The sequence below is a fragment of the Poromitra crassiceps genome, assembly GCF_964638095.1.
Source record: "Poromitra crassiceps genome assembly, chromosome: 1".
Lineage (NCBI taxonomy): Eukaryota > Metazoa > Chordata > Actinopteri > Beryciformes > Melamphaidae > Poromitra > Poromitra crassiceps.
This window is the reverse complement of record NC_139623.1, coordinates 2,988,730-3,013,572: the sequence shown is the minus strand read 5'-3', so window position 1 is coordinate 3,013,572 and position 24,843 is coordinate 2,988,730. Positions and strand designations below refer to the sequence as shown.

At 42.6% G+C, this 24,843-nt stretch overlaps 1 protein-coding gene across 1 annotated transcript in view; it reads right to left on the bottom strand.

Annotated features, from left to right (window-relative positions):
• LOC310786383 (plectin-like) overlaps positions 1–24,843 on the bottom strand; it is a gene marked incomplete at its 5' end in the record, with an annotated part of 61,045 nt that overhangs the window by 26,859 nt on the left and 9,343 nt on the right. Inside the window, 13 exons of the mRNA XM_083647589.1 lie at positions 98–175; positions 302–638; positions 859–1,013; positions 1,551–1,644; positions 5,329–5,456; positions 5,560–5,655; positions 8,134–8,253; positions 9,976–10,067; positions 10,430–10,545; positions 17,073–17,239; positions 19,636–19,728; positions 19,840–19,917; positions 22,622–22,711. Coding sequence (XP_083503715.1) covers positions 98–175; positions 302–638; positions 859–1,013; positions 1,551–1,644; positions 5,329–5,456; positions 5,560–5,655; positions 8,134–8,253; positions 9,976–10,067; positions 10,430–10,545; positions 17,073–17,239; positions 19,636–19,728; positions 19,840–19,917; positions 22,622–22,711 — 1,644 coding nt within the window. The remainder of the gene's footprint in view (positions 1–97; positions 176–301; positions 639–858; positions 1,014–1,550; positions 1,645–5,328; positions 5,457–5,559; positions 5,656–8,133; positions 8,254–9,975; positions 10,068–10,429; positions 10,546–17,072; positions 17,240–19,635; positions 19,729–19,839; positions 19,918–22,621; positions 22,712–24,843) is intronic.

Here is a 24,843-nt window from a genome sequence, read left to right as displayed (position 1 = left end):
TTGGAAAAAAAGAATACTTTTAATATATAAAAATATTAATATTATACTCAAATGATATCAAAGGGTATAGTATACAATATAGCATTTGTATATTTACCAGTAGTTTGGCATACTGAAGGTCCAGTTTACCCAGGTATTCTCTGTATGTGCCCTTGCTGACAGGTGATAGCTGACTCTGAAGAACACCAAAGAAATTAAGATATAATAAAGACATTAAGAAAAGACAAAAGCATTGCAGTACTCAGATCAACTTAATTCCATTACAAAATTTTCAGTGGACCCAGTTTTGGTTTGGTCCTACCTCATCAGCCCTGGCCCGTTCGATCTTGGTTCTAAAGTCCTCCACGCTCTGATGCAGGCCTCTGTGGCTGCCCAGGTGGGACTCCACAGAGGGCAGATCGGAGCCCCACTCAGCTTCATCGATGCGATGCTGGTTCTCCTCCACCCAGGCCAGCAGGTCTTGGGCATAGCGCATGGTCACCTCATCCAGTTCGGGCCGCACCTTCATGGCAGACTGCTGGACAGACTGCTGGGTCATCACATTGGTCATGGTAACTTGGGTAGTGGTCACACTAGACTTCAGGCGGAGGTTGTATTCGCTGCGCAGGTTCACCAGGCGCTCATGGAGGCGGTAGACCCTGTGGGGATGAAGAATGTGTTCTTCTCAGATTGAAAGGCCCCGTTTCATTTTCAAATGTTCAATGGAAATTTACATTTTGTTTGAAAATGCTTGCAGCTTTTTTGTCTGTTTAACTATCTATTATTCTATTAATGTGTTTAACCTTGTGAATTGCGTCATATCAAAGTTTTAGGTGTTTAAAATGGACTTGAATGTAACAGAGCGAGCAGTGCACACACCTACGGTACATCTGCTCAGCCTGCAGGTGGCGCCCATCCTTTAGTAGCTGTACATCATTGAAGAGCAGGCGGATCATGCCATCTGCCTTGTCGAGGTCCCTCTCCACCTCTGCTGTGTGCTGAGCAGGTTTCCCTGCATTCAGCAGACGAATGTCCTGAAGAGATGACAACAAAGAAAGATATACATTCTCTCTTCAATTGCCACCCAATTTGCAAAGGTAGTGACAGGGATTGAAAGTAGCCTAACTATAGATCCCTCTCCACCTGAGGGATTTTGGAGAGTTGTGTTTTTTACTTTTCTATTTCTTTGGCGCAGTTAGACTAGATACATGATTAAAAAAAAATACAAATACAAAATAAAAAATTCTGATTCTGATTCTGATTCTGCTACAGTAGAACATGCTCTGACACTGAATGCCCTGAATTTCTGATTGGAAGGATGTAAGTAGTGAGTAAGTTTAAGTATGACCAAAAGTCTGAGCTCTTGGATGGGAATTAGACCATACTGCTATGAGTCACTTCAAAAGCATCCTGTCCTGTTGACCAAACAGATTTAGCTAACAGAATCTTTTATTTATTAAAGTGTCTGACTAAATGACTGCTAAGTGTTGTGTGATCATGCTTTGTATTCTTAGCAGTTTGTGAGCACAGAGCCAAGTATTAGTCTCTTCCAGTGTTAGAGCAGAACTCACCGTCTGCAGCAGGGTCTCCAGCTGGTTGAGCTGCTCCTCACACAACCCAGACTCCATCTGGACTTTACTGACGATCCTCTGGAGCCTCTCAAGTCTGGATTAGAATAGATTAAATAAAACTTTAATAGTCCCTGTGAGGAAACTGGATCATTGCAACATTAAATAATAGGCTATAAATAGAAATGAGACAGTAGAGCATATTGAGAAATAGGAAACCCTGCAGATAACAACATATAAAGTGGGCAAAGCATTGTCTCCAGTACAATTAGATAAAAAGCAGATGTACAAGTGTGGATTGTGGATCATTAGCTGTTCACACTACAGGTATATAATAGCAGAACGTAGGTGCAGAACATATTTAGATCTAGTTTTCTTTGGGGAAGAAAATATTATTAAGTTGCATAATGGATACAACAATGGTTTAATTAATATGACGTAGTATGATTATAAATTGCAACATACATACGGGGCTCTATTCTCCCACAGGCCATCGGCGCTATTACGGGCCTTAACCGCAAAAAAACGTGCCTTGCGCCTGTTTCGGCAAGATAGCAATAGGCTTTAGGCTGCCAAATGCGCTTTAGGCCGAATGGGCGTGGCGCAGTCCCAAAGTGGGCGTGTCGGCGCTAAATACCAGCCTAGTGATATCTTGGGACCTGGCCTACATTTAGCGCTTTGCGCTTTTGTAAAGCAGGCCTATTCTGTGCCTTCACTGCTTCTTCTCTGTCACCCTTCTCTCTCTCTCTCTCTCTGAGTTCCCAGCATGCATTGTGTTTCTTCATTTCGCTACTAAATAGCCACCAAATGAGCCAAAATAGATATAAAAGGTAGTTCTAAATTAATGTGTAATGGTAACACAGCCTGCCATTGTCAACATTTCAATATTGGACCAAATAAAACCTCGAAATGAAAACACTACCCTATGTGAAACATATATGTCCTCCTGGGCCTATATATACCCCTTGTCGAGTTAACGTGATTTAGAGAAGTAACAGCGGAACGCGCTTCGGAACGCGCTTCTAATGGCATCTGCTATACTGTGATGTCCCTCCAATAACTTGGCCCTATTTCACATTTAGTTTTACAATAAAAACACATTTATGCAATGACTTGACATAATGTAGGGTATATTTATGTGCATCATCCTTCCTGCAGCAGGCGAGAGAAAATGATATCTTTCTGGACAAACTTTCACCAATCTAATAGGCTATATTTTTCTAGCTGATGCATAGAACATTATTTTCACTTTGATCTTGCTATAGTGTAGCGTATTTACATGCTTGCAGTATTGAAACTGCAGTTAGATTGGTTTGAGAAGCATAATAATATGGAATAATAGCCTATAATGCAGACAGACAGGCTGGATGAAGGGAGGGGGGGGGGGGGGGGGCAGAGCGTTTGGCTTTCGTCTGGTTTTGCGGGATCACTGGAATTGGAGCTAAAAAGGCAAGCGTGCGATTCGTTTATTGCACTTATCCAATGAGCATGACGGTGCATAATTTTACGCCTAAAAGGCGTGGTTGTAATGCTTTGGGCTGCATCTAGCGCCAGCACGACGATATCAAGTGCGCCTTTCCACGCCCACTGCTTTGATCTGCGCCTGCCGCTCGGCCTAGAAACTGCGCCGATGCAACGATAGGGGCCACAGTATTTTCTTTATTTTTTTAACAGTAATAAGGTTTAAAATTTAACATATCTGAATGTCAAAGATATACTGACAGGAACATGCCATTTTAAGTCAGAACTCCTCCATCCTGCACTGCTAACCCCCACTGCTACATCCAAGCGACACAAACCCTGGCTGCCGTACACAACCACACTACATCAAGACAAATACAGTAGAGGCTGAAGCTCAAAACACTTACAACTGCCTATGATGAAGCAAGTACTCTAATCTATGAGGGTCAGTCACAAATGCCATGGCTTAACTCTTCTCCAATTCCAGCTATGCAGCTACCCTGCACCTCTCACAGTCCCATTATATCTGGAGTGGCGGTGCCGAATGAGACAAATGTCTCCGCTTTCTGAGGAAGACGTCCACTCTGCTTGTTCAGCCATACCGCATCTCAGAGCCATGAACTCAGACTGGCAGACAACCTTCAACCTTGTGACATGGACCAGCCCATTCCCAGACATGACACACCAGCAACACTCCAAATATGCAGGACACTGACAATGTCTCAACATCCTACTTTATGAGAGATCTAATAATATCTTCCTACCTGATCCAATTAGGAAAATACATTTTGATAGAACATCATAATGGTTTGAAGATGAGAGCATCTTAGGTAAACAGGCAGATTAATTCATGCTATTCATTCATACAACACAGAGTAGAGAAGGTAAACAGGCAGATTAATTCATGCTATTCATTCATACAACACAGAGTAGAGAAGGTAAACAGGCAGATTAATTAATGCTACAGTGTATTCATTCATACAACACAGAGTAGAGAAGGTAAACAGGCAGATTAATTCATGCTACAGTGTATTCATTCATACAACACAGAGAAGAGAAGGTAAACAGGCAGATTAATTAATGCTACAGTGTATTCATTCATACAACACAGAGTAGAGAAGGTAAACACGCAGATTAATTCATGCTACAGTGTATTCATTCATACAACACAGAGTAGAGAAGGTAAACAGGCAGATTAATTCATGCTATTCATTCATACAACACAGAGTAGAGAAGGTAAACAGGCAGATTAATTCATGCTATTCATTCATACAACACAGAGTAGAGAAGGTAAACAGGCAGATTAATTCATGCTATTCATTCATACAACACAGAGTAGAGAAGGTAAACACGCAGATTAATTCATGCTATTCATTCATACAACACAGAGTAGAGAAGGTAAACAGGCAGATTAATTCATGATATTCATTCATACAACACAGAGTAGAGAAGGTAAACAGGCCGATTAATTCATGCTATTCATTCATACAACACAGAGTAGAGAAGGTAAACACGCAGATTAATTCATGCTATTCATTCATACAACACAGAGTAGAGAAGGTAAACAGGCAGATTAATTAATGCTACAGTGTATTCATTCATACAACACAGAGTAGAGAAGGTAAACACGCAGATTAATTCATGCTATTCATTCATACAACACAGAGTAGAGAAGGTAAACAGGCAGATTAATTCATGCTATTCATTCATACAACACAGAGTAGAGAAGGTAAACAAGCAGATTAATTCATGCTATTCCTTCATACAACACAGAGTAGAGAAGGTAAACACGCAGATTAATTCATGCTATTCATTCATACAACACAGAGTAGAGAAGGTAAACAGGCAGATTAATTCATGCTATTCATTCATACAACACAGAGTAGAGAAGGTAAACAGGCAGATTAATTAATGCTATTCATTCATACAACACAGAGTAGAGAAGGTAAACAGGCAGATTAATTCATGCTATTCATTCATACAACACAGAGTAGAGAAGGTAAACACGCAGATTAATTCATGCTATTCATTCATACAACACAGAGTAGTAGTCATACTAAGTTATTTTGGCTAGCTAGTTATCCAAGATGACTGCGAGGACAGCTTGGCTAACTAGCTAGCCTAGATAACTTACTATGACCAGATTGCTTTTTTCCAAAAACACCAACATATAGGCTTCATCATATTAGCTCCTCCTCTCTTACCTCTTGCCATTCTATACTTAGGCAGAAAACCTGTGGTTCTTTGGTTCTGCCCATTAAGGTTCAACTTAACCAATGTGATTATTATATAATTATACTACAGCCACCACTTCACTCACCTTTCAAACTCTATCCTGAGCAGCCGTTCTCTCTCTAGGATGGCTACATGCAGTCGACCCCATTCCTTCTCTACATCAATGGGGTGGTAGCCTGGAGGGACCTTCACCTGACCAGCATGCACTGCACTCTGTTGGTAGAGGTGAGTCCAATGCATAAGTCATCACAGAATAGAATAGAATAGAATAGAATAGAATAGAATAGAATAGAATAGAAAATTAGGATCAGCTTACCTCAAAGTATTGGTAGATGTGTTTCGAGCGGTTCTTGTCGGACTCTTTCGCTGGCAACTCTGTCTCCTTGAACTTCAAGAACTGACGCCACAGGATCTAAAGAAAGAAAATACACACCATGAACATTTCAAATGACTCAACTTCCTTAATTGGTTTATTTTTGTAACAATTTAATCAATAAAATACAATATAATGTTTTTTTCAGAGAAATAATATATTCTAGCTTTATTCTTTAAAACTTCTAAATTAATATATTTAGTGTTATTTTCAACCAGCTTTGTATCATTAGAACATCAGTAGTATATCAGAAAACTGTAAACGGTAGTGAAGTCTGTCATTTAATTTGACAGTTAATGAAGCCTGCGTTAGTTCATTCAAGACATGATGTCATAGGCTACGCCCCAGCTGTACCAGCTGACAGCCTCTGTTTGGTTCACCGTTTAACCAATTCTCCAATCACAGTCATTCTCACAACAAGGCGGTCCGTTTAAATATGGCAGCCTCTCACTCACTGATCTGTTCCCCACCTTGCTGATCGTTGCGGCTGCTGGCAACGCTTTGCCCCCTCCACCCCAGCCTCCACCTTTTAGATCAAATGCTATCATGTATTGTAGCTCTGGAGTCTGCATGGCTCAAAAAATGAACATGTTTCCATGTCTTGCTTTTAGGCTCCCTCTTTTACTTTCTATGGTTTAAATGTATCTGGAATATTTTATTCCCATGGGGGATTCTGCTTGCTCTCCCTGCTCGGCGTAGCATGCTGCTGAGCCGAGTTCAGGGAGAATTAAATTAATTAAATATTAAATTAAATATTAAATTAAATATTAACACATTCACTGCCAGCTGTTTTTTTTTTTTTTTTACTGTAGGTAGGTTCTGCCAGAGGGGTTTTTTGAGGATTCTGGCTCATCTTTCAAGACCTGAGGATTCTTTTCTGCTAAGATTTTGTGAACACAAAATATCTAAAAAGAACTAATAGAATGTGTGCTTTCTCTGTCTAAAAGAGTTAGTTTGTAGAGTTAGTAGTTATGTAGGCATTAGCACTTGAATACAGCATGGTTTCAGCGTCAGAAAATTTATTCTGAGATAAATGGCTTTTTGTGAAATTCGATAGAACAGTCACTTTAACCATTCATTTTTGGCATCAGTAAGACGTCAGACATCTAAACAATAGTTTTGAACAGTAATTTCCTCCATAACAGCAGGAAACACCCCTCTCCTTCAAACTCCTCCCTCCGTGTGTGTTCTTCTTGGCTGCAGCGGGCGTGTCACAAGCTCGTTTCTGTTGCTCCTGTAACCTCGCGTCACCAGGCTCACTGCTTTGCTGCTGCTGCCTGTCTGCTGGCGGCCGCTGTGCAAGTCTGGATATGGGCTCGCTCGTTTCTTGGAGTTTCGGTTGAGAGCTTTGATGAAGCTTTTGCGACCAGTGACATCACTGGTCCACACTAACTCAAATTAATAACTCATTAACTCAAATCAACTCTCAAACTGTAAACGGTTTTGAAGTCATTCATCTAGTTTGACAGTTATTGAGAGTTGATTTGAGTTAATGAGTTATTAATTTGAGTTAGTGTGGACCAGTGATGTCACTGGTCCACACTTTAACACTCAATAACTATCAAATTAAATGACAGACTTCAAAACCGTTTACAGTTTTCTGATATACTACTGATGTTCTAATGATACAAAGCTGGTTGAAAATGGGCAGAGTGTTCCTTTAATATATTGTTTTTGTCTGGGAAAAGTAACAGCGTAGAATGAAATGTATACACAATGAGAGCTTGTATTACTACTAAATGTAAGCATCATTGTGTGGCTTCTTGGGGAAGTGGTATGTAACCAACATCACCACCATTACTCCAATTACCAATTTCCTAAATGGGATAATTACATTATGCTGACACAGTATTTTTAAAAGCCCTACATAAGGTGTTCTCCTCTCCAGTGCTTCATAAACCTTGTTTCTATGCATTCACATGACCAATGCATACTGAGTTGACCATACAGTATAGCAAGTCAAATAACTTATATAATTCTCTCTGTTACTGGAGTGAAATATGATGTGACTGATCTCTAAATGTTTTATCTGAAAGAGTGTTTTCAAAATAAATGAAGCACACCAATAAACTGCTGTGTTTGGTAACAGTACAGTGCTGATGATTATTTTACTTCAAAGAGAATTTATTTTAGTCATGCTATGTTTCTGTTCTGTAGTTCCAGTGGGGAGTGGCAGAGTGGAGATTGTGTTGAGGAGTAGGTTTAACAATATCTTCATTTAGCCTGAATTTTCCCAGCCCTAGCACTGCTCCACCTACAGTACAATATATGTATATTTTCCCATAATCTAACAATCAGTGGCCACGATCAATACTTCTATTGAGACATGCATCCTCATGCTCTTCTTTTGATGACAAAACTTGATGAAAAGCAGTTTTCTCTTACAGGGCATTGAGAGAGACACTGATTTCCATGACTTTATTGCCCTCGTTAGTGAACTATACTGCACACACATGCAAGGTTAAAGTGCTGGTAGTCTATCCAGCCTACAGTCATAATATCAGCATATCCTCTCACCTCTATCTCCTCATAGCTGGCGGGGAACTTCCTCTCCTCGAAGATGACAACATGGTGACGGATCCACTGTAGCAGAAGAGTTATCAGCTCGTAGTACTCCTGCCAGCGCAGCTCCAGCTCCTGATGCAAACACAGCAGAAAGCAGATAGCTGGCAGGTTAAAAACAACGGACAGAAGGGCTCTTCTTCTCACACACCACTCTAAACTCAATTAAGCACCAACAACCATAGATTTGTGTGACTGGACATGGATGCAGAGAGAGGAGAGGAGTGAATGAAGAGGGCACTGGACTTGTGTGACTGGACATGGAAGCAGAGAGGAGAGGAGTGAATGAAGAGGGCACTGGACTTGTGTGACTGGACATGGATGCAGAGAGGAGAGGAGTGAATGAAGAGGGCACTGGACTTGTGTGACTGGACATGGAAGCAGAGAGGAGAGGAGTGAATGAAGAGGGCACTGGACTTGTGTGACTGGACATGGAAGCAGAGAGGAGAGGGGTGAATGAAGAGGGCAGTGGACTTGTGTGACTGGACATGGATGCAGAGAGGAGAGGAGTGAATGAAGAGGGCACTGGACTTGTGTGACTGGACATGGAAGCAGAGAGGAGAGGAGTGAATGAAGAGGGCACTGGACTTGTGTGACTGGACATGGAAGCAGAGAGGAGAGGGGTGAATGAAGAGGGCAGTGGACTTGTGTGACTGGACATGGAAGCAGAGAGGAGAGGGGTGAATGAAGAGGGCAGTGGACTTGTGTGACTGGACATGGAAGCAGAGAGGAGAGGGGTGAATGAAGAGGGCAGTGGACTTGTGTGACTGGACATGGATGCAGAGAGGAGAGGGGTGAATGAAGAGGGCACTGGACTTGTGTGACTGGACATGGAAGCAGAGAGGAGAGGAGTGAATGAAGAGGGCAGTGGACTTGTGTGACTGGACATGGATGCAGAGAGGAGAGGAGTGAATGAAGAGGGCACTGGACTTGTGTGACTGGACATGGATGCAGAGAGGAGAGGAGTGAATGAAGAGGGCACTGGACTTGTGTGACTGGACATGGAAGCAGAGAGGAGAGGGGTGAATGAAGAGGGCACTGGACTTGTGTGACTGGACATGGAAGCAGAGAGAGGAGAGGGGTGAATGAAGAGGGCACTGGACTTGTGTGACTGGACATGGATGCAGAGAGGAGAGGGGTGAATGAAGAGGGCACTGGACTTGTGTGACTGGACATGGAAGCAGAGAGGAGAGGAGTGAATGGAGGGGGCACTGGACTTGTGTGACTGGACATGGATGCAGAGAGAGGAGAGGGGTGAATGGAGGGGGCACCGGCGAGGGAGGTGAGAGAGAGTATGAGGGAGAGGAAGACAGAGAGAGAGACAGGCAGACAGAGAGAAAGAGAACGGCCTTGCACAGGGCTAATTGTCCTCCCAAGTAGGAAAATCCTGAAAAAGTAAGAGCTAGTTTAAAATGAGGGCTCTTGTTTAGGGTTAGGATTATAATTAGGACTAGGTTCAGGTTAGGGTTAAGGGTTAAGGTTAGTCCAAGGACTGGTGGTACATTAGCATTAGTCTAATGAGTGAGACTGTAAATTCTTCTGCATGTTCTTGTGTTAACAGACGATGTGTGATAACAACACACACTTGAGCCTTTTCCTCTGGCCTATGCAGTGTAGACACCACGGGTTGCCAATTTCCTGTGATACCGAGTATCACAGGACTTCTATTGCTCTTTGAAGCACTGGTCGCATTGGGAAGCACCATCCCAAAAGTTAATTTATACACCCAGTCACAAGCCTGGTCACTTTTGGCTGTGCAGCAACCAAGAATCATGGGATGAAACATATTCCACTCACATTAGCTGCATCAGGAACACGAGGCATGGCATCGTACAGCGAGGATACGTAAGTGATGATGGATTTCTCATCAGGATGTGGAACGTCAACATCTGGAAGGATAAGATCATCTCATATCATATCATATCATATCACAAATGATCTGGAAAAAGTTACAGAAGTAGCAAAAAGCTGAATAATAACACAATTCCAACCACAACCACACAACCCACGTGACAAATCCTCCTCTAGAGAGTTATGGGGTGCTAAAAACAAATTGATTCTTCACAAGTAATTGAGTTTGGCAATTTGGGATTTGACTTGCTTAAATTTGTTGCCCACATTTCCCTTACAATACAGTAGTATAACACACCAGAACTTGCTGAATAGAAGGAAAGAAAGAAATGTTATTGATATTAACAATCAAGGCCAGTGTGTGTGTTTGGATGGTCAATTTAAATCGGGCCCGTCTTACCCTCAGGGTCCAGCAGACGTGTCACCCCCAGGTCTTTCTCAGCCACACTGAAGGCATGTTCCAGGTTCTCCAGGTTGGTCTGTCGGTACACTTTACCCATGTCAACAAGTCTGGGCCTAGGGCAACACAAGCATGCGCAATTGATCACCAACAGGGTCCCAGTGGGTGGAGCAAATGAATCTTAGGGCCACACTGGTCATAAATGCTCACGTCTCTAGTCCAACATATGAGTTTAATCTTGCAACATTGTCAATGGGTGTGTGCTTTCGCTGATTTTACAGTGGGATTGTAAATCTACAATGCAAAAGTAAAGTAGAACCAATAGTTGTTTCATTCCCACCATATATTACAGTGATGCTAGACTGGAATCATAGTACTTATCTTACCCGGTCAAATGATTGGCTCACTCTAAAGATTTTGCGAGTCCAGTCTGAGCTTGGAAAGTCGGCTTTTAGTTTGAATGCTCCAACCTCCTGGAATGAGCTTCAGCTTTTACTAAAAATGAATGCCCCGATTTCACTTGGCCAATTTTAAACCTAGTTAGCTAGTCTCCCTTCCTCAGTTTGTAATTGCTTTGAATTTTAATATCTTCTTCTGTTTATGTTATTTGCTCTTTCTGTGATCTCTTGTGCCTTATTGTTCAATTGTTTGAGCTTGCTTGTAATCTCGACAACATTGCAAATGAGGGTCAAACCTCAATGTTCTTTCGAGAAATAAATAAAGGTTTCAAATCAAATCAAATCAAATGTATTATACATACAGTATTGTGCCAGTTGCATCAGCTTTCATATACATGTATATCAGGGTTTTTCCTGTATAGTCAATTTGGAGGTGGCCACCTCTGTCTGCCACCTCCATCTCTTGACAGGTTGTCTTCATGGAAACAAACGTTGCACTCAGTGGATTTCTGTCATTTGTAATTGCGGCATTACACCTATGTGCTGACAATTTAATTGTTAAATATTCTTTAATAAAGCAGCCTTCTCCTGTGTACCTTTGCATAGTCAACTCAAAAAATTATTATATCGGTAAGCGGTGGATTTCCCCCCACTATAATCAGCATCGGTCTTAATAATCCCATATCGGTCAGGCTCTAGTTTTTATATATATATATATATATATATATATATATATATATATATATATATATATATATATATATATATATATATATATATATATATATAAACACACATACAAAATAAACTTACTCTGTGAAACACCTTTAGTTGGGAGGGTACAGAATGTGATGGAAGTCTAATATCAGACATCAACACATGCGCCTACTGACAGTTTACAGTTTCATTATCCTTACATGGTATGACACCAATCGTTATTAGCCATCATTCCAGCTAAATTGTGCTTTTAATGACTCTCTGCTGGCTAGATGCAGTTAGACCCCACCTTTCTGATTTCTAATAAGTCTGTAAGTGCACCTGCCCTCTGGATCCTCTGGATGTTTGACTACCTCTTGCAAAAGTTAAAGCAGTATAAAGTATAAAGCAAATAGAATGAAATAGAATATAGTTACATAGCCTATTTAAGTGTCACAGATGTGTACGTTTCCCAAATGAATAGTTAGTTAGTGGTACCATTAAATAAAGTGACTATTTGAGGTACACAATAATAAATCTTCCATACAGCAGTCTGGGAGATAGTAATAATAATAAACAATACGCATTAAGTCTAGTCAGTAAGAGAGCACACTTGTTGTACTTGTTGTTGTTGTTCCAAAATATTAGTTGGATGAAAATAATCAAAGTCAACCAAACTAAGTTAGCCTACCATTTGTAGTTTTATTTTATAGAGCAAGGCATCACAATAAACTATTGGTTTTGTGATAGGACAAATATTGACAATAGCTTTTGTTGGTAGTGGGCTGATGCTCAAAAACACTGTCGATCCAACCACTCGTTCAGGCGTTTCTGTGTATTGTGACAGTCACGCACTGCACAATGTGTTCCAGAATAACCCATTGTTAATAACGTCTGCTAACGTTAGTGTAGCTGATGTTAGCGATCGTTGTAAAAAAGTTTGGATATTTCGGCTGCTGCCTTCTGATGTGCTTGCTGCTGTGGACGCAATGTGGACTTAACCGGAAGCCGGGGACATATAAGGCTGCTATGGCGCCGCCCTAGGCCAGCGCGGGGAAACTTGTCTAGCAGGAATGTCATTAGAGCAGCTCCAATAAAAGCCGACACATTTCTGGATCGGCAGACGGCCGACCAAAACATCTTCAATCACCATAACATCCAAAAATACCACCTAACCCTAACCCTACATCTTAAATCACCATAACATCCAAAATCACTACATTCTTCAATCACCATAACATCCAAAATCACTACATCTTCAATCACCAGAACATCAAAAATCACTACATCTTCAATCACCAGAACATCCAAAATCACTACATCTTCAATCACCAGAACATCCAAAATCACTACATTCTTCAATCACCATAACATCCAAAATCACTACATCTTCAATCACCAGAACATCAAAAATCACTACATCTTCAATCACCAGAACATCCAAAATCACTACATTCTTCAATCACCATAACATCCAAAATCACTACATCTTCAATCACCATAACAGCAAAAATCGCTACATCTTCAATCACCATAACATCCAAAATCACTACATCTTCAATCACCAGAACATCCAAAATCACTGCATCTTCAATCACCAGAACATCCAAAAATACATCTTCAATCACCAGAACATCCAAAATCACTACATTCTTCAATCACCAGAACATCCAAAATCACTACATCTTCAATCACCATAACATCCAAAATCACTACATCTTCAATCACCATAACATCCAAAATCACTACATCTTCAATCACCAGAACATCCAGAATCACTACATCTTCAATCACCATAAGATCCAAAAATACATCTTCAATCACCATAAGATCCAAAAATACATCTTCAATCACCAGAACATCGAAAAAACATACCAAACTTTTTTCACTACATCTTCAATCACCATAACATAAAAAAATACTACACCAAATGAAATGTACATGACAGCATATCCCTACAGATAGTGGGTTATAACATTCAGGAAGCTAAGCAGACCAACACAAAGCAACAACAGGGGCAGATTCTTCATACAGCTCTCTGACGTGCGGAGTCGAACGGCGAGCATCGTTTCCTCCAGAAACATGAGAGGGCTGCAGAAGCCGAACTTCCCGGGACGAGGGCTGCTGCCTTGGCCTGGAGGTACTGCTGATGTCCTGGTGCCCTCTTCCATAGAAGCTAGGCAAGTTCCATTCATGGCCCAGTTTCTTAGTCCCGGAGTGAGCCCCCGGGACATCGTCACACAACATCATGACCCGGTCGTCCACAGCGCTGACGGAGCCTGGCATGCTCCCCTTCTTCTGTTTCATCTTCCTCTTCCTTATGCCGAGCATGTTAGCATCTGCCAGGGATTTAAGTCCTCTAAAAATACATGTCAAACAGCAGACTCCCTCGTCCAATGGCAAGTGCCAATTTTATGCTGTAGCGGTCGGCCTTACAGTTTCATTCATTCATTCAATCATTTGAATAAATCTTCTTTTTCTGGCTTGATGGCTGCATTTTAAATTTACCCAGTCTGAATATGAATCTTGTCCTTTGTCTCAAGTCTTCATCATCATGTTAGGATCTTCTGATTAACTCCTTCTGCGTGGTTGAGATGAAAAAGCCTACTAGTGGTACAGCCAAGTCACTGCTACCATTCCATTGAGTTTTCCTCTGTGAAAATCTATACATCCAAACAGAGCTCCACAAATGCAAACGAACCTCGGATTATCACTTGAGCTTTCAGTGTGAACAGAAAAATATTCTGCACTATGCCACGATGCCCTAAATAATGCCTAGGCAAGAAGTAATATTGCACCATTCAGGCAACAAGTGCCACAGTAATGCCCACACACCACACCCCCTCCACCACCCATGAAAAGCAGCTATTAAATCCAGCCTTAGGTGTTTGTAAAAACAAATCCCTCCGTTGCAGGTACATGCTCAGGTACATGCTCAGGTACATGCTCAGGTTTAAGGGATCGTGCCCCTGCAGCTAGATTTCTTCTCATTCATAATGACTCTTAAAGGAATATGGTAGTTCATCCAAAAATACCTCATGCCAGTTGAAACACAGGTGAAGTTTGTCCATATGATATGATACATATGATACACAGGGAGGGTTGCCTTGCCAGCCCAACTCCATAGCAGCATTCTCTAAAACAACTGAAGTCAGTGGGGAACAATTCTTCAGAGTTCCAAAAATACATCTATTTACACCACATTTTAGTGCAAATCCTAAGTACAGCTAATTGATTTATAACAAATAGGTATAGGTCTTTCTATTCACAGTGTGATTGTTGTTTGTCTGTTTGAATGGCTCCCCATTTACTTCAGCCGTTTTGGAGAAGGCTGCTATGAAGTTGTGCTGGCAACCTCCCTGGGCTCTATCTTCCCAAAAGCGCTAATTTAGCATTTGCGCTCGTTTAACGCAGTGTGCAATGCAAATTTGGGGCGGACACAAGCGCATGCCTGTGATAATTGTACTGGGCATTGGCTGCCACAAGCCAAAGCAGGCGTTTCAGCGCTAAAATCTGGGATAGACGGCATTACCCTATCGTCAGCAATTACTTTGCGCTAAGAGCTTTGAAAAGGACCTTTTATGCGCAAATACCTCGCGCTCGTAATCTCCGTGCAGCGCAGTGCAAAGTAGAATTCCTTTTGGAGATGTCATTACGCACAGCCTAGACATCAAATTATGCTGCTAAAATTGGGTATTAGCAGATAATTCAGTGAGGCAATCAACTATAACTCGCTGAGAAACTTCTATCACATCGCAAAGAGGGAAATGAATTGAGAAAACTTGTTGGACAATGGACATAGGCTATTTACCTCCATAACCCGAAGGGTCGTTGGCACCACAGACGATCTGTCAATAAGCTCCCTCTGTCCTCGCACGAGTGACTACACTCTATTACGCATGGAGAGAATTACAGCATATTGCATAACTCGCGCAAACAGCCATTGCGAGACAGGAATCTGATTGGTTTTGATTGACGTAATGCCCAGCCTTGCCTGGCCATGCCTGTGAATAATTCTGGTAGTTAAGACCGCCTAAATCCCGTTTGCGCAGGCATTTTGGGGCGCAGATGATTTTGGCACGGCTCTTATTTGCGCTTGCGAGACATGCCGTGAACCTTTTCGCATCCCGGCCGAGAATTGCATCCCCAACATATTTCGGGGCTGTTTTAACTTAGCAATCAGGGAGGTCAGTTACATTTCTGTATAAATGATTACAAGTAAGCTCCCGTCAGGTGGGGATGCTTTTTTTTGCTGCTGGGCGGGGGAGCAAAACTCCGCAGAACAGCTGGCGGACGGCGCAAGGCGGACTGCTATCTTCCCATGCCTTAAGGCACACGCAAACTGGTGCGCAAGCGCTATTAGGGTATAGCGCCTGTCGGAAGATATAGCCCCCTGTGTGTTTAGGCTATGGAACAACACATTTAATTTGTGTTTCATTTGGTATGAGGGTGAGTAGATGATGACAGAATTTATATTTCTGGGTGAACTATTCAGTCTTTTCCTTTTAAATTGACACTACCCAACAATTGAATAACCCAACATGAACAAAGGATGTACGGTATCTTTTACAGATGGCCAACACCCACTAGTGGTATTCACAGCCTACGGCTTTGAAAGGTTCATGGAGACGCATTGACACAGATACTTTTGAAGCAGCATGGGGCCTGTACTGTCAGGTACCATAACTAGAAGATAAGTCAAAACACTAGTAGTGTACTGTATGCCTAATGGTTCAAATGAATAGAATCCCAATTAAAAGTGGATTAACAATGCACTCAGACAGGAGTGCTCAAAGGAAGGAATGCCATTTTTGATTTGTGCTCTTGCACAATTAATATGGAGGTTCTGTGCTATTACGGTAAATCTATAATATTATATTAATTGTTGCATAGGCCTACTCTTTCTATAAAAAACATACCAAATAACTGTTACCATCAAAACACTGGTCATTCTTAATCATATCTAAAATCATTCCAAAATAGTCATGTCATGTTAATACTGCCAAAGTAATTGAGTATAATGTAATTACAGAGCAGGTTTAAACAGGACAAACTACATGTGACATGTCAGTGTGTGCCAAGGTTCACTCCTGCTCCAGGACATGGTATACGACTCATTCAGGTGATGAGCCATGACAAGCCTCTGCATCTTTAGTGTCAGAGAAGAAACAGTAAAGCATTGTACTTTCTCACACACAGGCACAGCATCATCAAGGCTGGCAAAGAGCATTCTGAGCAGTCATTTCATTTATTTATTTGAAAAGGCATGAGGCCTGAATATACAGTAGGTTATGCTGTCTTTATGTACTGGGATATATGCTTACTTATAAAAGTTTACTGGATGTGACACTTGCTTTTTCATGTCACGTTTAGCCTAGACAAGTAAATTCAACCGTAGAAGACTGTGGTTCTACTGGGAAGCTCCGAGTGTGAATGTGTGGAATGGTGTGAATGGAATAGACAACTTCCCCGTATGAAAAAACAAATAGCGCCATCTGTCATACCTCTGTTGGTATTTAACAAGTGTGGACAATAAATGGACCACTCACTGGTGTTTGTGTATGACAGCGTTGAAGAGCTTGCCGTCCCTCCAGCTGGTGCTGAAGTTGTCACAGCGGATGCCCTGGTAGCCCTCCGTCATCCTCTGGGACCAGAGCAGCAGCTTCTCCTTGGCCGTCATGTCGTCCGACTGGCCGTTCACCTGGATATCCGAGATCTGACAGATCATAGATATATGGGACGTTAACAGGACGGAGGGTGAAAAATACTTGGAATATGTGAAAAAAAAGGAAGAAATATGGAGGACATTAATAATTAGTGGAAACCAAGGGCTGGAATTTGAGATGAATTAATGGACACCCTGTGTTAATTATGATGTAATGGTAAGAAAAATTAAGATTAATTAACAAGAGAAAGAGCAGACAATTGTGTCTGCTATCCATGGGGAAGGAGGTGATGAACTTCAGTATCAGGTCGATCAAGAGCCTCAAATTAAATCCTTCCAAGTCTGTCCTGGTTGAGAAGTGTATCAGGATACTGCGTGACACCCATTTGATCAGTGGGGTTAAGTGTTACCTTAAGCTGCTTTTGATTTGGTTCACAGGATCCAGCAGGAAACTTGTCTGATCTGGGAAAATGCCGCTGCGGCCATGGCATCCGGAATTTGACGATTGGAAAGATGAGTCATAGTCACCAGGTCTTCCATTAAGTGCACTTGCATGTGCATGTGTGCACGTGTAGGAAATCAAATTCCCCACCCTCCAATCCAATCCTACAAAAAATATCCATCTTAACAAGTAATTTAATCTTGTAATTCTTAGTCTTAAAATCGGACTTTTCTTAGTTCTATGGTCTGGAGACCTCACTTCAATCAGGAGAGGCCAGTTGGTAGGATTAGACAAACTTTATTTAGCAATCGGCATGCATGGCAAATACTTTGGCGCTTGACTCCATTGGCCAGTGGCGCTGCTCTTGAGGCAAGAGGAGGGCACCTGCATAGGCTAGAAGATCCCCCAAAAGGAAGATCTGATTACCGGAGGTTAATTGAGATCTGCAGGCGCCAGTAGTTGATTGCACTTTTCCGGCCTTCGACCTTTTTAGCGACTTACAGCTATTTGCGGCTGGCGCTCCCAACTTGGTCGGGCCTTCGATCTTGCTTTTCCTGCCTTCGACCTTTTTTTTGCGACTTACAGCTATTTGCGGCTGGCGCTCCCAACTCGGTCGGGCACCTCGCGATAGCGCTTCCCAGCTTGGCCTACCTGGCCGCCTTGGCGCTTCGCGATTGTACTTTTCCGGCCTTCGACCTTTTTAGCGACTTACAAGCTATTTGCGGCTGGCGCTCCCAACTCGGTCGGGCCTTTGATCTTGGTACGTACTTTTCCTGCCTTCGACCTTTTTAGCGACTTACAAGCTATTTGCGGCTGGCGCTCCCAACTCGGTCGGGCACCTCGCGATAGCGCTTCCCAGCTTGGCTCACCTGGCCGCCTTGGCGCTTCGCGATTTTACTTTTCCGGCCTTCGACCTTTTTAGCGACTTACAAGCTATTTGCGGCTGGCGCTCCCAACTCGGTCGGGCCTTTGATCTTGGTACACTAATGTTTGACTTGGCGCTTCCCGGCTTGGCCTACTTGGCCGCCTTGGCGCGACTACCCTGACTTTCTCCGACTCTCTCTTTCTCTATCCCCCCCCTTGTTTTTCTTTTCAAATTTGTATTCTTATTGCTCTTGTGTGTTTCTGTTTCTTTCATGCTATGTTTCATCATTACGTGTTGCTTTTTGCTTATATTTGATGTCCTGTGGAGCCTCCCGGCCCAATAATTTCACACAAGTGTACTTGTGCAACAGGAGTGACAATAAACATCTTGAATTGAATTGCAGGGCACAGCTCTCCTCTTTGATGACGGACCTCTGTGACTCAGCAGCAACCACAACGCAGTGCTTTCATCATAAAGACTCTGGGAACACATACAGGACATACAGGACATACAGGACATACAGGACATACAGGACATACAGGACACAATGACTTCACCAAAACACACGGCTCCCTCCTTCATTTCCTGTCTTCAGCTTAAGCTTTCATGTACTATGAATCATTTGAGTGCAGAGGGTGTGGCCCTGCCTATTCGGCTGATGCAGAGGGATTTCTGCCTGGCACCTCTGGGCATACACAGGAGAAAGAGGTAGCCTGGGCTGCATGGTTATATGGGGAACGCCTGGGAGTGTAGGATGTCAAGTCAAGACACTCCCTCCCCTCGGGAGTCAGGGAGAGTGTGACTCACACATACACACTCCTAACGAGTCTATAAAATGGCGCTGGAGGCTGTTTTATTTCTTGATAGCATTCACGAGTTAGCCCCGCTACAGTAGGTGTTGTGTTCTAGTATGAGTTAGTATGTTATGTTAGGATCAACCCCTGATCGGAATAGGGACCTAGTGCAGTTTTGATTTGATTAGGACAATTCAAAATGTCTTTTAGAAAAATAAATGTGAAGTTCATCCATTCTGATTGTCTCGAAGGAGATGTGAAGTGGCAGCCGGAAGGTGTAGATCCCAAAGATGGACGTATAGAAGCTACAACAGTAACGGAACATAACACTGACAGAGGAGGAGACCTGGAAGTGGAGAATGATGGTCCATATCAACCCCAGGGTCAGCTTGGGATTCCCATCTGCTATGTCATCGTTTCTGATGTTAACCAGCTTGACCTGGGGAAGCAAAACAGAGTCAAAGTAATATAGTTACAAATCATACAATGAGTACACATCATATGATGAGGGTGTATCTTGCACGATCAAGTTTGATCTTGTGTGTCATACCTGCCGGTGTCTGAGGAAGTCCAGTGCTATCTGCACATTCTGCAGTTTGTGGAATCGCATGCGGCCTTTCTCCCTGGGCTGAAGAGGACAGAGCAGAGGTAAAGATGTGTTTTAGGGACATTATAGACAGTAGAAACTGATGCCACCTTCAGAGAGGATCCTGTTGGTGTACTCGGAGCGGGGGAGAGGGGATAGCATCCAACAAAGAGGGAGAAATGCATGGTAAGAAAAACTGAAAATCACAAGGGGAAGACATTAATAGAAAGAAGAGACATGGGCATGATTGGTGAATCTCACAGATCTTTCCAATAATAAAAACAACGATTTTGGAGGTTAAACGTTTGGTTTTTTCCCTTTGAGATACTACTGTACTGTATATTCCGGATCGAAAATGTTATTTCTTTCTTTGGTTCAATCGTGTTGTTCACCACCAACAGACAAACAGAAAATGGAATATGATGAAACCATTACTTTTTAGAATAACTAATTAACGGAGGGTATTCCCATGCATTGGCTGAGCCAATAACATGGTTTGTTATTACAGTAGCTAGGTCATCTGAAAGCAAGCTAAGATTAGCTAATTTTACATAAATGCTGAGTTGTACTTTTCTTTCTTCTGAGATTCAAATTTAAATCAAACCAATATGTACCAGCCATAATATAAGTGCTGCAGACCAAAAGACAAACAAATAAATACATATTGCTATGCAAAAAGAAAATAATGCAAAGGTTGAAAGGCCGACTAGTTTGTCAATGGGTCCTGCAGGTGTTAGAAGCACCTATTGAGGACTGCATATTTTGTTTATATCCAGCAGCAACATGGTTAAAGATCCAATCCGTAAGTATGGGGGGGAAATAAACGTTCACAGAGTGTTTTTTTCTTATTACCAATGAGTGACTGCTCCCTTACGTAACTTAAAAAATTAGTCCAGCCGCGTCTCTCTGCGTTCACCCATTCCAAAGCTATGCCTGTCTGTGTGATTCTGCTCCTCTTGGGTTACAATTTCCCAGCAAATTAGGCGGATGTGACGTCCTGCGCGTTCACGAGCCTGCCTCTTGTACTGGCTCCGGGCGGAAATACACCAACGAAGAAGAAGGCTAACAGGCTAACATTTTGTTCGCTAGCTAATGCCAGCAAACATCTAACAACACAGAGTCCAGTAAAAAGTCCACACAGAAAAAGAAAGAAATATTTATCTAGTGAAGCCCGTCTGGCCAGACAGCAGCAATGTCTCCATAGTGGGATTGCGATGGGTGGCGCTTAGTGGCAGTGCCCTTGGAAAATAGTTTCAATAGTACCGTTATGCTTATGGTCATGGAACATTGTTTGACTGACTGCAGTTAGCTGCAGTGAGACTGCCTATTATAACGTTAGCTTGATGCTAAATGCGGCTAAGTAATATAGATAATCAATTACCACCCAGCTCCACTAATAACGTTACCGGCTTGTGTGGATAATGAATGTAACAGTCGTAAATATGCCTAACATTACTACTGTTATGCTTATGGAACATTGTGTGACTTCAGTTTGGTCACGTCCAGCTCACATCAACCCCAGGCATAGACTGTACCGTATAATATAGGGGGAGCAGGCTATTTCCTGGCTCATGCTAATGTGGGTATCCACTTCCCTGCAGCCAACCCAAGCCAAAACACGACCAAACATGCCACAATAACGTCAATTCATCCAGAATCCTTCCTGGGCATCTCGAGGCTGATCTGGCCGATAAATTGTCCAGGTTGCCGTTTTCAAGTGACTTTTATGAGCTAACATTACAAAGCAACCAACACATCTGCTGTTGCCAGGCAGCTGCTTGTGTTTGGTCGCATGCGAGTATGGTGCAGCTCGTGCACACGCTGTCTGCAGTTACTCTAACGGCCACCGGTGTCAGTAATAGTTAGAACTTATGGATTGGACCTTTAAAGCAAGCCTGTTGATGTGATGACTGAAATGAAAAAGCCCACAAAATGCTTTAGTTGCCACGACAGGAAGTCTCGTCACCATGCACAGCCAAACCTCTGGGAAAGCGCGCGTGAATCAAATGAGGTGCCTACTGTAAGTTATAGACCCACTCACCAACCGAGCGCTCCTGACCACGTCTCTCTCCCTCGGCTAGCCCCAGCAAGAGCAGTGCAAAGAGAGGCAAAAGCCAGAGAGTTCAGCACACAGGAGAAGGTAAAGGAAGGCAAACAGGAGGAAGTGAAGAGAGAAGGAAGAGTAGGAGGAAGGGGAGTAGAGAAGGAGAAGCAGGGATCAGACGGGAAACCGGCGTTCACACAGAGACAGAGAGGTTAATGTGTGGTTAATGTGTTAAGGCCATGAAGGCGACCAGAAGCTAAGCAGAGGTGGAGCTGGTGGAGGAGCGATGAGCTACAGCAGCAGAGAAGCTTCTGAATAGATCTGAACCACAGGGTATAAAATATAGCACAATTTTAGAGTTAGAAAGACTAAAGCAGGTATGAAAAGTCCATTTTAAATCATTAACACTGCTTAAGATGGTTGCAGTGTGGAAACAGCAGATTCAAAAGCCAACAGAGGCCGCTAACAGGTTTGTTTATCTCCAGACAACTTTACATTTGGCTTGCCAAAGTTCAGCTCAGGTTAAGCCTTTCATTGACAGCTTGGGTTAGACTGGTTAAACTGTGCCACATGGATGGCATTCCAGGTTGAGTTAATAAGTAGTCACAAGTGCGTTATTAGTCCGGATTAGGTTTTGGTTCAGAGGATGGAAGGCGGTTGACGTGGCGGAGCGGAGGTCGATCAGTGATCAAGACAACTCACCAGCGTTTCCCCAGAGAGGACCTCCAACAGGGAGATCAGGTTGTGTCCATCTCGAAGGTCTTCATACAGGTCCGTCACATGGCGCTGGGCCTGCCAGGAGAAAGGGGACAAACAAAAGGGGAGACCACTGTCACAGGGCTTCAAGATGAGTTTTAGCACCATCAATAATTGACTCAAACACCATGAATTAGATTAAGAACCCATTACACCTTTGGGTGGGATTGTAAGTTTGTTTTTGTTCTTTTACTAAAATGGCTGCTGACTGGCTACTTGCCACAGGTAGGGAAAACAAACGTGTTCAGGCATCACTACACCTTCATCTCTCAGTTTGAACACAATCTGGGAAAATTGGTTCATAAAGAACTGATGGTGGCAGCATGCAGTGCAATCAGGGCATTGCATTACATAATCAGCATTTCTTTAAACAAAAAGTACATTTTGGTACCAGTATCCAATTGAAGATACGTTATGAAGAACGATACCTGGCCCAGTGGCCCTGGTTATGTAAGTTCTACAAATCTACACAGTTCTCCATGAAACATTCTCCATCAGTACAATTGTACACAGGTCAGGAATGCATAGCCGCAAGCAGCCAAGCAGCCTAGACGCTTTCTCCAAATGCCAAATCACAGCTGCCACTGACAGACAAAACCCTGAAGATTCCACACAGTGCTCTGGTGATCTTGATATTAGCTAAAAGCAAAAGCATGTTTAAAGGAGGCTCTTGAATGTGTTGGTTGCAGGCACACTGAACTGTCAAAATGGCATTCTTCCTTTACTGTATATAAGAGAACCAACAGAGAGGCAAGTGAAAGACATGAGGGAGGGTCTTGTGATGGACGTAACCTGTGGAGGGAGTGCTGATAAACAGGTGGGGACTGGGAACAGAGGTAACCTACATGCAAGTCAGATAGTGAGCATACACAGAAAGGCCTACTGTATATGTAGCGCAGTGCTGCTAGAACGTGCTAGTACCTACCTCTGCTTTCCAATGCTGGGTGGAGAGGGAGAAAAGGGGGATGAGGGATGAGGAAGAAGGAAGGATGGATGAGACATGGCGAAAAAGAAAGAATGGAAAGAAGGTAGGGAGGGAGGAGAGGATAAGAGCAGATGGCCAAAATGAATGAACATGAAATGAAGTACAGTCAAATTAGATTTGATGATTGATGTGATGATACATGAGACAGAATGATCAAATTGACTGATAAAACAAGTCATTTTTAGTCCATCTGCAGCATTTGACTGGGTGTTTGGGCCCTAAAGAGGAATGAGAGCAAATTTCCCCTGCAAGTTGCAACAGTGGCTGATTTATGTTGGCATGAATTTCAACCTGTATATACACCTCCCTGCCTGCAGAGCATGGCTGAACAAATGGTAACTAACATTACAACCAGCGGCCACTAGAGATCGCTGTCTACACATTAAAACTACTTCTACTTTAATCACAGATAATGTTCAGTGTGCTGCCTAGTTTTGCACTACTTTTGTGTGGTGCACTGGTACTTAGTATCCTACCAACCAACCCAACACTTTGATTTGTGTGGTGCACTGGTACTTAGTATCCTACCAACCTCACACTTTGATTTGAGAGACGTCTCTATTCTTCAGTTCTATCAGTGTCACGTATACAATTAAAATATCATTGTAGAAATGCATTGGCACGACACAACTCAAGCTAAATTTACACATTTACCAGGAAAGGATGCTCCTGACATAAGGTTGTTAATTCCCTCTGTTGAGATGCTGATTTGGAGCTACTGCGCTGTATTTTGCATCAGTCTACCTCTTCCGTGCCCATTGAAGCCCTGTCCATCACCACCTCTCCATCACTCTACACTGCTCCATGTGATCACAGGCAGTCACATTGTTGTTGGTGAAAGGTAGTGTTACACTACAAATTGTCAAATGTCAAATGAGCTGTTTGATCTGCTTCTTTGTGAACTTCAAGGTGAAACTCATTAGTCCAGACAGCTGACAGCCCCTCATCTCAGTCTTACCACACATATCTGTGATCTGCTCCGTGAACAAACACGTCACGTCTCGTAACACGAGCATTACGAGACAATGTTTTACATCATCTTACTTAATTCCTCTGAACTCTGAATGCTATCCTTCCTTTGACAGCTAAATATATTCTCAATTTACAATGAATACCGTGTTTCATTCAGATGTTCTACTGAACATTGTAGAAATCTGTTGAGGTACGCCCTTATATTCTGCCG